The sequence below is a fragment of the Diorhabda sublineata genome, chromosome X, assembly GCF_026230105.1.
Source record: "Diorhabda sublineata isolate icDioSubl1.1 chromosome X, icDioSubl1.1, whole genome shotgun sequence".
In the NCBI taxonomy this organism is placed as follows: Eukaryota; Metazoa; Arthropoda; class Insecta; order Coleoptera; family Chrysomelidae; genus Diorhabda; species Diorhabda sublineata.
In genome coordinates, this window is record NC_079485.1 from 20,466,367 (window position 1) to 20,480,264 (window position 13,898).

The 13,898-nt window shown below is 31.8% G+C and overlaps 1 protein-coding gene across 2 annotated transcripts in view; it reads right to left on the reverse strand.

Annotated features, from left to right (window-relative positions):
* Window positions 1–13,898, reverse strand: part of LOC130450856 (uncharacterized) — a 74,048-nt gene that overhangs the window by 21,400 nt on the left and 38,750 nt on the right. For both annotated transcript variants that reach the window (XM_056789522.1, XM_056789523.1), the window contains 2 exons: window positions 6,583–6,716; window positions 3,374–3,551 (listed from right to left, as the gene is read on the reverse strand). In XM_056789522.1, coding sequence (XP_056645500.1) covers window positions 3,374–3,551; window positions 6,583–6,716 — 312 coding nt within the window. The remainder of the gene's footprint in view (window positions 1–3,373; window positions 3,552–6,582; window positions 6,717–13,898) is intronic.

Consider the following 13,898-nt stretch of genomic DNA (forward strand, 5'->3'; position numbering starts at 1 on the left):
TTTGCTCGAGATTTGTTTCAGACATACTGATATTAGTAAAACGACCATATATGAAAAGAAAATATTTAAATGGGACATTAAAATAATCACAATTCAAATTGTAGGAGATGATATTTTGTAAAATGGTGTCAGTAGAAAAATTCATATTCATATATATCTTACTTACTACTACCTACTACTAGTACATGTCTAGGCATCGACGGAACTTGCGGTATTTTGTTACTAGTGGAGAGCTGGTCGCCACTTCGACTAAGGTACTTTCACAAGGCTGAAACTTTTTCTATATGTTATTTAATATATTTAAAGTAAAAAAATCCACTTCTGGCAGGGTTGCAATAATATCCACTGTTTTTTACAAGTTGCAATTTTTTTATTTAAAAAAACGTATCTTTACAAATCTGGCTTTTCAGTATATTTTTAATTAGACAATTTTAAATATAAAAAAATTGCTAGATGATTTGTTCGGTTACAAGTATCTGTAAAATGGATTGAAAGTTGATAAAGATATATATGAAATTACCTATTTCATGATATTTTATTATAAATACCTAACTTTACAAAATAGTTTAAAAGATATTTTCTTTAGGAATTAGATTTGGAACATCGTACCAGCCGTCTTAGTAATTTTCGATCCATTTTACAGACACTTGCAACCAAGCAAATCATCTGGCATTTTTTTTATACTCAAAATTGTCTGATAAAAAATATACTCACAGATTTGTGAAGATATATTTTTTTAAATAAAAAATTTGTAATATGCAAAAAACAATGGATATTGTTGCAACCGCGCTAACCCTGCCAGAAGATGATTTTTCTACTTTAAATATATTAAATAACATTAGAAAAAGTTTCAGCCTTGTGAATGCACCTTAGTCGAAGTGGAGACCAGCTCTTAGACTATACGCTAAGCCCAAGTATATAGGAACTTGCAGTAACCGACAATATCTTTATACTCGGATTTCGTGAATAGGATTCTTCAGAAAAAAATTTGTATCATAGACTACTCTTTAATCAAGGTCACGATAATGCAAAAAATTAAGCTTAAATGATTACTATTATTCCTTTTGATTATAACACTCCTAATTTTACAGTTTACTTTCGATCAGTGATAGAATTCTGACAAGAAGGAAAGCAAATATATTTTTTTGACAAAACTTAAGAGAAAAGGAAGACAAGACAAATCTATAGTATCATATGACATAGCGAAAAGGTGGTGTGTGAATGTGATAGACATTCGTGTTCAAACAAACATGCAGATAGAACACCAACACCCGCTACCAAACACGAAAAGAGTCCATTTTCTTGCTTAGCAGCTATCAATTTAAACTCTTCATCTTCGTCATTCGTAATCTAGTTAGACATGTGCGACATTTTTGAAAATCTTAATGTAGATAATACGGTTTGAACTATGTGTATGATTTCAGATGATTTGAACAAATATTACGAATATTCTAAAATAATTAGCGCACGTACGTACATACTTCATGAACATTTCTAACGGCAATGATGGGCGAATGTTGTAATTATATATACAAATTCTTCGTATTCTACTATGTAAAAATCATTCCGAAATGAATATGTCATATTAAATAGTGTATAGTATAAGAGAAAAACAGTATTCGATATTTATAGCTTTTTTCCAAAAATATCAAATACGAAACTGTTCTCAATCTAGCCATTATGCAAGGTTTTCATTATAAATTTTATAAATATTTTGTTGTATGATATTTCTACCCGTAAGTATTTGTAAACAAGAGATTGTAAGCTTGTTTGCTATGCAATTATGTTCTTCTTGCATCCAAAAGGTACGACCATGCTGACCAAAAATATATTCAGATTCAAATACAGAACCAACAATTTTGATCTCGGCTTAGTGGAGGTTGTTTATCATTGCACAAATAGAACGTTCTTTTATTTTATGTATCTCATATTATGTAAAAATTGAAAATCTTGTATTTGATTGGCTGCACTCAATGTATGGTTGTATATACTGTTTCTTCCTCTTTACTATCGATCGTAGAGATTATTGCTATATGGGTGTTGATTTGTAGCCAATTGTCTAGCAGTTACGGATACTACCCTTTAAAACTTAAATGGGTTGGGAGGTTGAGTGGTATCTTATTGTAAGCGTCGTTTGATTACCTCTTCATTATGCATTGCAAATAGTTTGTCTTCAGTACTGTTGTGAAAATCAAGTGATTCTATGAAAATATAATAAAATTTTCGAAATGTTGTCCATTATTCAACTCGCAGTAGTTATTCTCGAAAAATTGGCTAAATCTCGACAATGTGCTTTGTAAACTTAGGCGCCCAGATAGAAAGAAATCTAGAAGCGTCTTTAGTATTATTGTAGAAATCAAGTAAAACCACGAAAACATGATAAAATTCCATCTAATTCCAGGACATATTTATGATTTAAATCAATCTTCAGATGTCTTCCATTAAATCTTGTTATCGATGAAAGAATATTGTCAGTTTTTTGTTGAAGTATAAACGCCATTTAATAAAAAACAAAACTAATTTTTCTATAAAGTAATATTGACTTTAAGACATGGTGTCGGGAATGATAAATCGAGAATATCTCAATAAAGCTGTACTTTGGATCTGTTTTGCTATCTTATGTATCTACGACTAAAAACAGTCTAGTTCAGGTAAATACCATTATTATTTAGTTATTATTATTTTGTCGATTTCTGGTTTTGATACCGAAAACTTATTCACAGTGTTCACCAGATAACTCACGGACTGCTACAAAAAGTCTGCTATCAGTTAACCTTCAAACTTTGAGGGTCCGCTCTTGATAGAGGCTTCATTTGATTTTATTGGAAACCAGCCTTAAACGTATCCATTAAAAATGAGCGTAATGTGGCTTCGAATATTGTTGAATTTTCTATAGAAGTCCAAATAAACTGGAAAATTTGCCAATTAACACCTTGTATACTCTAGTTATAATCTTTTTTTGATTTATTGTTATCAATTTTATGGATATCTGTGGAATAATCTAATTGGGTTTCTGAAACTATCAGAGATTTTTTTTCCAGTTTTCTATTTCTCTGTGTGTTTTTGTAATTTCGAGGTCACCTTTGTTTGAACCATCAGGTAGATCTTTTAGTAGCCGAGAAAAATTAGCTACTTCACGAGTTTACGAATAACAGCCACTTGCTTCTTACCCATATAATGTTCTTAAAGACCCGTGTAAGAATCACAAGTGTATGAATTACAGCTATTTAAAAATTATATTTCAATTAATTTTTTCGGTAGAAAATAATAAAGTAAATCAATTATGAATCAGTGAAATAAATAGAATTTATAGTATATAGGTATTCATATTAATTACTTCTCTAATCCAAACTACTTAATTTGAAACAGTTACCTGAAACTATAGAGGGTGGTTGTTTGGCTACATATCTGTCATCGGAGGGAGGAATCGGTTTGAATGGAGGAACAACTATGGATGATTTTTTTGATGCTGCACCTAATGATGAAGGTGTGACCACGTCTGCAGGACCTATTCTCGCATCTGCCTGAGTCATCTTAGGTACAAAGGTATTCTGAAACGTAATTAATATCATTTTATTATCACATTTGAGCTTAGCACGCATAATAGCATATTTTCAATTATTGCAAGTATTATATTTATGCGTACCCGATTGTCTTAGCAGATACTGATATTTCATTATATAAATAGCGAAAAGCCCAAATTTGATTATAGAAATTCGTAAATTTGTTAAACAGAATCGAATACAAAAAAAGAGAATTTTTATAAATAATTCATATACACTATATAATCCAACAACAATGAAACGACCTAAATAATTTGAATTTATATTTACATTTTATATATTTCGTTAAAACTATCAAATATAACCATAATTTGAAATGGATTTTTCCTTCTTTACCCCATATCAATATATGACAATCAAGAATGGAGAATAAATAGAGTAAAAACGGATTCTATTGTTATATTAATGTGGTGTGTGATTTATTGATTCAATTAATTATCGGAATTGTACGTCAAAATTATTAACTATCGTTAATTATAAAATACTGTACACAGGGCATCTAATTTAGAATGAAACATCATTGTTGATTTTGACTAACAGCAACAATGTCATTTTGATTGCCTCGATGAATTTTTTAACTTCAATTAAGCATATACTCTTAAAGTTGTCCATTGACTATTTGGTAGTATTCTAAACGTAATCAAAATTTGTTTTAAAAATTTCTAATTTGTTCTTTTAGCACTTCAACATTTACTAGTTTGCTCTCAAAGACATTGCTTTTCAAGTATCCCCATGAAAAGAAGGATTGAAATCTGGGGGTATCGATTGTCATTTAATAGGTTTCCTTCTACCTAACCGTTGTCGATAGAGCATGGAGATACTCACGAACAGGTCCTCTGACTTGATTTTTCTGTAATCCCTGCCCAAATACACATGGGGCGTTGAGTATAGCCTTCGCTCACCCACTGTGGATGCTAATTCGGACAACATAAATAGTTTTGTTGATTTACTTATTATTTAAAACAGATATATATTAATCAGAAAACAAAATTGTCCGAAAGAATTGACTTTGTCAGTATGAATTTTTTTTTAATATCTAGATTGCTAGTTTTTTATAGAATGTCTATGAATGGTTAGGTAAGTACAATAATATCCAATTTGATTTTGTAATTAGTAAGGAATCGAAAATTGGTATTTGACCTTTAGTCATCAAAATGGAAAAAATTAATGATGACGTCATTTATCCAAATTATAATCCTCTGTATAATTTATCGTATATAAAAAATTGCGATTGAAAATATTAATATACTTGTAATCGTATTTTACTAAGATTGTGAAATGATTGTCTATTAAACAAGATTTTACTATTAGGTGTATAATAAATTATACAATATATAATTAAATAAATGAAATTCAACATGAATTATTAGTAAAAAGAATAGCTAGGTAATTGGCAAACTAGATAAATGCTTCACGAAGTGAAGACCTTCGGAATGTAACTTATCACAAATTCACAGTTGAAAGCCACTACGCGTATATTTGGATTTCATCTATTTTATCACTAATAACAAAGGCTTGAAGTTTGTCTTATTGCAAAATGAATAATTTTTTAGTCCAATGTTACAAGGTATTCTTACAAAACGCAATAAAAAATTACTTCAATAATAATTAGTTTCACTATTTTGATAAATTAAGTTTTCAAGGATAAAATGAAAATCCACGTAGTTTCTATGTATATTTAAATTATTGGATCAGAAATTCTATCTATCACTGAAATTTATGGTGGTATAAAGTCAAAAAAATGCCGTTATAAAATAACTGTTTCCTTTACCGATATTCAATTGAAAAATATACATATCTTCACACCAACAATAAATAAATTAATTCAAGTGGGACTCTACCATATTAGACATTAAGATATTCTATATGTTTTTCGAAAACACACTTTTAGCTATTTAAACTTTACGAGGATGTATTGATATATAGTTAGCCTAGACCAGTTCCATGCATAAACAAAATATTACGTTACCATAGCAACGAACAATAACTTATTAGAAGTGTCAGTGTAAAGTTTGATGTCTAAAAAGTAAACCAGAGTTACGCAATAAATTAAAAGAAAAAAGATGTCAACCCAAATTGTGAAAATCGAAAAATTGGAGTATCGAGCCATCATCAAGTACCTGTATTTAAAAGGGTTAAGAGGTAAACAGATTTACGAAGATATGCTCAATACTCTTAGTGATCGATGTTCTTCGTATGCTGAATATTTCAATATTTTATACGTTCATTATATAGTTCACGTCAATTCGGACATAAGAAAAATTGCCCCAAAATGGATCCCCAAATGTTTGAATGTTGACCAAAAGCGTGCAAGGGTAGAAGCATCGCGTTCGATCTGTGCTCGATTTGAAAACGATGTTGACTTCTTAAACCAAATTGTTACTATGGGTGAGACTTGGGTACATTTCTATGATCCAGAAACAAAGCAACAATCGATGTAATGGACACTCTCGTTCTCCAAGTCTTAAGAAGTTTCGTGTCCAAAAATCTGCTGGAATAGTTCTTGCTTCAGGTTTTTGGGATTGCCATGGAGTAATCATGATTTATTTTTGGATTAGGGTAGAACAATAACTTAAGATTACTATTTGACATTACTGACCACTTTACGTGAAAAAATTAAAGAGAAAAGACGTGGAAAGCTATCCAAAGGTATTTTGCTTTTGCAGGATACGCCCTTGCACACAAATTTCATGTTGCCGTGCAAAAAATTCGTGATTTAGGGTTTGAAATACTAGAATTTTCTTCCAACGAGGAAGTAATAAAAGCCGTGGAGATCTGGTTTGCAGAGCAAGAAGAAACATTTTTTAAAAGGTCTAGAGATGTTGCAGGTTCGCCGTAACAAATGTATCCAATTAAGAGGAAAATATGTTGAGTAATAAAATATTTTAACATTGAAATTTTGTATAGTAGGCTAAGAATTTTTCAATATATCCTAGTAATATGTAACAATAATTTCTACTTATTAGTTAAGTATGTCTTGTTATATGAAGTTATTCTGGTATTAGGAGTGCAGGATTACCTGTTTTTTTGCTGCTTCTTGCTGAGCTTGAATCAACTGCGCTGTGAATTTGGAAGCTGATACCGATCTTCGTTTACTATTTTCAACATTGGTAAGAGATTCTTTGAATCCCAATTCGTCACCTAGACTAAATCCTAAAAGAAAAAATATTTAGAATAGTTTGTTGGTTATCCTCATTTTACAACAATTAAAATAGCTACATATATTTTCGACAAGAATCGATTTAACCCATTATAGCTGCATCTCAGTACACACCCTAAAAAATTCTGAAGGTAATACGTCGACCTTGATTTTAATGGGGACATATTTCATTATAATACTGGTATACGTAATTTCGCTCCCATATTTTACTGTTACCCCCTTAAATTGCGAGAGGGTCGAGTAATATCTTATTTGAAACATATCAGAATTCTCTGAACAATCATTTTAAATCCTTCATAAAATTCAGTAAAGGGTTTGTGAAAGCATGAACAGGAAAGATATAATATAATATAATATAATAATACAAGGTATTATCTTGCCTTAAATTTTTTGAAAATTTAGTTGTCATGTAAATAATGAAATAAAAATTAGATTAGATTCTCGTGGGGCTGAGTTTCTAATTATGTTAAAGATCTTTTCATATATGAATTTAGTTGATTGTGATTTGCCCTGATAACAAATTCTTGTCTTCTGCTGAGATTGCGTTGGAATTTCCTTAATGGAGTTGTTGTGTTTGTGGGGTTCCGCGTATTTGTTACGTGTGGTGTCCTTTGGTTGACTTAAAAATAGCTCACCCAAACAGACCCTTTTTGGAACACGAACTGTTTTTTCAACAGAAGGTGCGCCATATTTTGCTGTACCGGTCCGTCAACTTCGAAATAATCAATTTCCTAGTCGATGAATTGGGAGAAGTGCGAGATTTATTTCATTGAGGTTATTTGAAATCGAAGAAAAACATATGCTCAGAAATGTCCGCATAGCAGTTGAAGAATTCATCATTGTATGGAAGGAAACAGAGAAAATTTTGAGCATTACAAAAGAAAATGTGAAGTCTATCATTCGTGTTTATATTTTTAGAATCCAAACAGTTATTTTCATAAGTCTACTGATAAAATTCTTGAAAAATTGGACGATTCTAAAATCTCAATATCAGTCATTCCTTCTGCAATTATTTAAGATAAGTACTTTTTATTGGGACACAAGGTATACAGTGTTATAATGTAAAACCCTTACAATGTAAACGTCACATGTATTATACTTAAGCAGTACAGATGGCAGTACACAAATATATAGTTGTAACTAAATCCCAAAAGAATTTAGTATTTATTTATAATTATATATTGAATCATTCAGTTTACTTATTTTAATTTTTGTACTATATCATAAGGTTAAGTTGAAATATATTTATTTATTTAAGTTTCACAAGAATGACATGTTTATCTCCTATTGGGTTTTGTATTCAAACAAATATATTCATTTTAGCAGTTTTGCATCTTAGAATAATGTGCCTCTTTATTTCTCAAGGTGCTACGATTACTTCAGCATTATAGTAGCTTTTTTATCTCTGTAGCAGATTAGTAATGTACTATACATTCCTTTTCTGTCTGTTCCTAAGCTTCCTAAGTATGTAGCAAGTGGGTTAAGTAGTACTGTACATGAAGTACATTTTTTCACATCTTCTAATCGACATTAAGTGATTGGAATCCTTTTGATAATGTCTCATTCATTCTTATTGTGGTAGTAATTTCAAAGTTTGCCTGTTGCAAATCTGATAATTTGTATTAGGTGGCTTGTTCTTTCCCAGCCAGTGAAACAATAAAGTATTAAAATTGCTTAATCATGTTCTATTAACCGTTCACAAGTATTTCGTTGGTATAAAATGCTCAAGGAATTCGGTGAGACGAGGACGACGAAGCGCGAGGAGTAGGAGCGGTTGAGGTGCGGATTGATACTAACGCGTAACGTGAACGATCGTAGGTTGATAGTTCAAATGATAGCAGACGATCTAAATGTCAACGCGAAACTATCAGACAGATTTTAACTAAAAATTTCGCGATGAGGGAGCTATGTGCAAAAATGATAGGTCGAAAAACCTATCGGGTGAGCAAAAACAACATAGAAAATCATAGAATAACTGGCAGCGTGCTCGGAATTTCCCGATTTTTCGATCCGTCCATATTTAAATGAGCTATGTTGTTTAAACTGGATATACTTTTAGTATAAATTACCTTTAGTCTCCAAAGACGATAACTCATCGAAACGCGCGTCAGACACTGTAATTGTGAGTATTGGTGTATTTATAATGTAAGTATGAATATCACTAACGGCTCCAGAAATTGGTAAATGATCCTATGTTACCGGATTACATTATTATGGGAGATGAAAGCTGTTTTTTTCCATAAGTTCCATCTGGACAGACCGTGAAACAAGTATATTATTGTGCCTCTGTGCATTGAGTGTAAGCTGTTTTTGTTTCCAGTATTATCACAGCCGCTCTATGCACCGGATCTATGGCTCCAAGACTTCTTTCTCTTCCCCAAATTCCAAAACTTTGTGAAAGGAATGCATTTTGAACCAATTAACGACATCCAAATAATTGTAATGAGTGTGCAGTCGGAGATTCTAGTTAAAGACTTCTGGAACTGTTAAAACAACTGGAAAAATAGATGATATATATTGGGAATTATCATGAAGGGGATTATATTCTCACTGAATAATGTTGTAATGAATAATTTTTACTGTCAGTTTCATTACTGATTGAATTGAAATATGTACATATTTTCTACCATAAAACCATATTCTTTGAATTGACGAACCGTATGGTAATATTAAACTATCGCTGTGAAAGTATGAACACTTTCTGATATTTACATTTAAAAAAAAAATTAATCTCTGAAAATTGTTACTTTGCCACAGTTTTATAATTCTACAGTATTATATAATGTTGTTCATAAAAGTGAGGAAATTACTTTGTGTTTACTGTTTATGAAAAATTAAAAAGTAGCGCTGTTCTTCTAGTAACGTATTAAATAACCTTGGGGACGATGAAGCGAATAATAAACCAACTGAATTTCAATTCAATACAGCAAAGAGTGTAATGGTTTATTCTAGAATAACAAGCGTTTTTTACTTAAGAGAATCAATTATTTAATGCGGAATTATTACAGAAAATGGGATAGAATATACATCTATAAATTTCAATATAAAGGAAAAAAGTCACATCATTCTGAGAATCTTGTTATAAGTGTAGACGTTTTCATTATGCTTCTTTTAGCTTCATTATATATGTATACAGTGCTTTTCAGATAAAAGTATCCACCTTTAATAACTTTTGTAATACTGGTATTTAGAAAAAATCCAAAAACACGTCAATTTATGTTGGAAGGGGCAAGCATTATGGCATATTTAAACTTACTGGAAAAGCCACCCCCTCACCCCTAGCAGCATCCCCTTTATTTTTTTAAATTACTTGTCATATTTTTTATGTAAAATTTGGATACTCCTCTTTGAGCTGATTTCAAAAATGTATAATACTTGTAGGTTAAAGTGGTTAGTTTATGAGATAAACAATTTTTCTTTTAAGAGCACAAATTTTACTTATTATTTATTTTCACCTTATTTGCCTGTACTAAAATGGGTTGTACAACAGTTCAAACTCTTTAATCTTTTTAACTGTGCTATTTATTCTACTTAAAAAATCCAAACAACACAAAACTCTACTTTTTATTAAAGTTTGACATTGTCAACTAGAATTTGTAGTCACTATTGATAGTGTAATTTGATACATTATTTATTTTGTTTCTCTGAAATGGTTTACTCTTTGCAAGAAAGAATTGAAATTGTAGGTTTATACTACCAAAATAATAATTGTGCAAGAGCTGCTGCTAGAATATTTAACGAATTACATGACGGAAGACATGCAACTCATAAGTATGTAATTCAACTGATGGAGAAATTTACCACAACAGGGTCTGTTTGCAATAAAGTGCATAAGCGAGAGGGATATATATATATATATATATATATATATATATATATATATATATATATATATATATATATATATATATATATATATGTATAACGGAATGTTTTAACACAATTTTTGAGCACTGGAAAACGGATGAAATTCAAATTTGATTTAATAATTTTGTATCGTAGTCTTTATCGATTAAAAATTATCACCTGAATTTGGCATCGATCATCCACAAGATGCAATTGTGTACGATAGAACATACTGACCCATGTAACGGTTAAGCATTAAATTGCGAAATGATTTATACACCTCATATTCTAATCATATACGGTCCAACAAATAAATTATAGTTAAAAAAACTGAAACGCTCTTTTAAATTTAATCAATGTATTATTTTGTTATAATTTGATACTAGTTTTATTCCGAAATAAAGAGAAAAATGTCCCAAGTTTTGGCAAAGTAGCAAAATATTCTTGATATACTAATGATATAAATGAGATGAGTTGTGAAAAAAAATAGTTAATTATTTATACCAAAGTAAAATAAGCTGTTGATTATACTTTACATACATTAAACTAAGCAAATTATTTCGACCATGAAAACTATTTTTTACTTGTGAAAGGTGCACTGACATTGAAAAAACGTTCCACAAATGTGTAGTAACAAGGAAACACTGATTCTAAAACAAAATAACGTTTGCAAAATTAATCATTTTCATTATATCCTAACGGAAGTATTCTCCCAATCTCATTTTGAAACCGAACTAAGAATTTGAAGCTGGTAAATTTTGAAAAATATGAACATAGGAACTCAAACATTATTTGAGAAATATTGTACGTACATATTCAGAATTTTTTAATACAAGATTATAATTCGAGTGATATTAATCCTTTTTTTCTTCTATTCCTGACCTGAGCGATGCAGACAATTTATTTGAGTACACTGATTTTAAATATTGTCTTCCAAGAATTCCAAGAATGTTTAACTACATGTACTATATAGCGTCGCTCTTTGACATCTTCAGTTCGGGTCTCAAGCCCGAACGAGGGCTGTTAAACTGCTCTGATGAACCGTAATGACGTCGAAGCTCTTCTTACAATTGCGAGCCATTGGGGATGTTAATATCGATAAAAAGGTCGATTGACATCACGCTCTTCATAGGAGTTGTAATTCAATATTTGTCGAGGCAGTAGCCAGGAAAGTGGAATTTTGAAGTTTCGGTTCCACTTTAGAGTCATTATCAAGAGAAGGATAGAGATAGGGTGGTAGTTTATTGGTAAGAACTAATCCGATCCCGTGGTCTCAATATGTCTACTCCACGCAACGAATCAGCCCTTTTTTTGGTTGATTCCAAAGCCTCAAACTGCCTACTCCTTGGATTTTCATCGAGGAAGTGATAAGCATCGACAACACTGTTAACACTAACCCAATCACTGCTGGTCTTGAGCTAATTGGTGAGTTAGCCGCCTGGACCTTGTAATTATAGGGAGGTTTTGGGTTTTTGGGCGCGCGTGGGAAGTATAATATTGGCGAGAGAGGTACTAAATGCGTAGAGATCGGCTTCTTGGGATATTTTAGAGATGTTAATATTGGCAGAAGTGGTATTGGAGCGAAATGGATGAAGAAGGTGTTTTCTGGTTTTCTATAGACACGATGTTGGGCAAGGGTGGAGGGAATGTTGGAATTGACAGACAACAAATGTTCCTTTGCACTGATGGGAATACGTCGATTTGTCTGGCCGGCTGGATTCGTCAGTCAACGGGATGAATCGTGATAAGAGGGTATTAATTTTACTTTTGAATCGGAATTATTGTTTGTATTATATTTGATATCTCTATATAAAACTTAGAAACGGTAAAATCAAATTAATAATATTGATGGCGTGATTCATTTCTTCAAGACTATTGGAAAGTTTTGTTGATTTCCAATGTTTTTTTATAAATAACGTAGTCTTGCTTTGTGTTGATTTATGCAACATTTTACGGGATATTTGAAGCTGAAAATTAGAAATTAACTCACTTGTATTCAAATCACATATGTTTCATAGTAAAATATATTGGTAATCATGAGATTACATTAAATTAAATGACACATTGTATTCTGCTGTTTAAGGTAATAATAAAACCAATGCTATGTAGTCGGTTAGGTGAAGAAAAATTGGTCTAATCTGTCAGTGCGAAAACTTAAATTTGCAGTAATATATATTGAAGTGTTTAAAAGCATCACTGACTAGCGTGTCGGCATTTTTAGGCTGACATACGAGTTTTTTGTAATCGATACATACATTGTAATCGATACGATACATTGACCGTTTTTATATCTACTGGTTTAGTTTTTCGTTTATGTGTATGTTTTGCTAACGATAAGAATGACGCTCTGTTCTTGTTTAAAGAGGTCTAAAAAGTGTATCCTATTTTTACTAGAGTCAGTCGGTTATTTGCTTTACTTGTAAACGTTCGAGTTACGAGTTTTAATTAAAGTATTCAGTTTTCACGAGTTTATTATTTACTTCACCTGATCCACAAAAATTCTACAACAGGTTATGGGCCCAGGTGTGTAGTGGAAGTAAATAATTGTTCGGTTTTTTTTTCGGTGTAACGGAAAAGTGAAGTGCGGGTGCGACAGAGTAAAAACTAAGTGCATTCGGCTATCGTTCGCCGGTCAAGTTTGCCATAATGGAAATTGACAAACCGAAAATAGATAAACTGCGTGATGCTGACAACTGGTCGCAGTGGCGGTTTGTGATGCAAACGCTATTGCGTATATGCATTGCATATATGCTTCGCAGCATATGACAAATCGACGGACCTGGTTTGTAAATTTTAAAGAATTTGCAAAACCAACTATGGTTTATGTAGGTAATGGTGCTGCCGTGGAAGCTTTTGGAAGTGGTGACATTGATATGGAGACATTTGTAAACGGTGAGTGGTACCCAGGAACTTTATGTGACGTCCTCTATACTCCGGAAATGTCGAAAAATTTGTTTTCGGTTCGCGTAGCCGCTAAAAAGGGTATCGATTTCACTCTGACGCATAATGGTAGTCAATGTACATTTCGTAGAGGTAAAAAATTGGTGGCTGTCGGGATCGAAGCGGGTAACTTATATCGACTTTTAATGCGAGTGGTTTCGCCGGATAATGCTTCTGCCGCGTCAGTGGATGATGAACTGCAACTTTGGCATGAACGGTTATGTCATCAAAATAAACGACACGTGCAGATGGTTATGAAAAATCGCGGAGTTGAACTTAAGTTAAACAATGAGTTGTGTGATGCGTGCGCGTTCGGTAAACATCACAGACTCAAGTTCGGTACACGTGAGAATATTGCATCACATCCGCGTGCAATTATTCATTCGGAC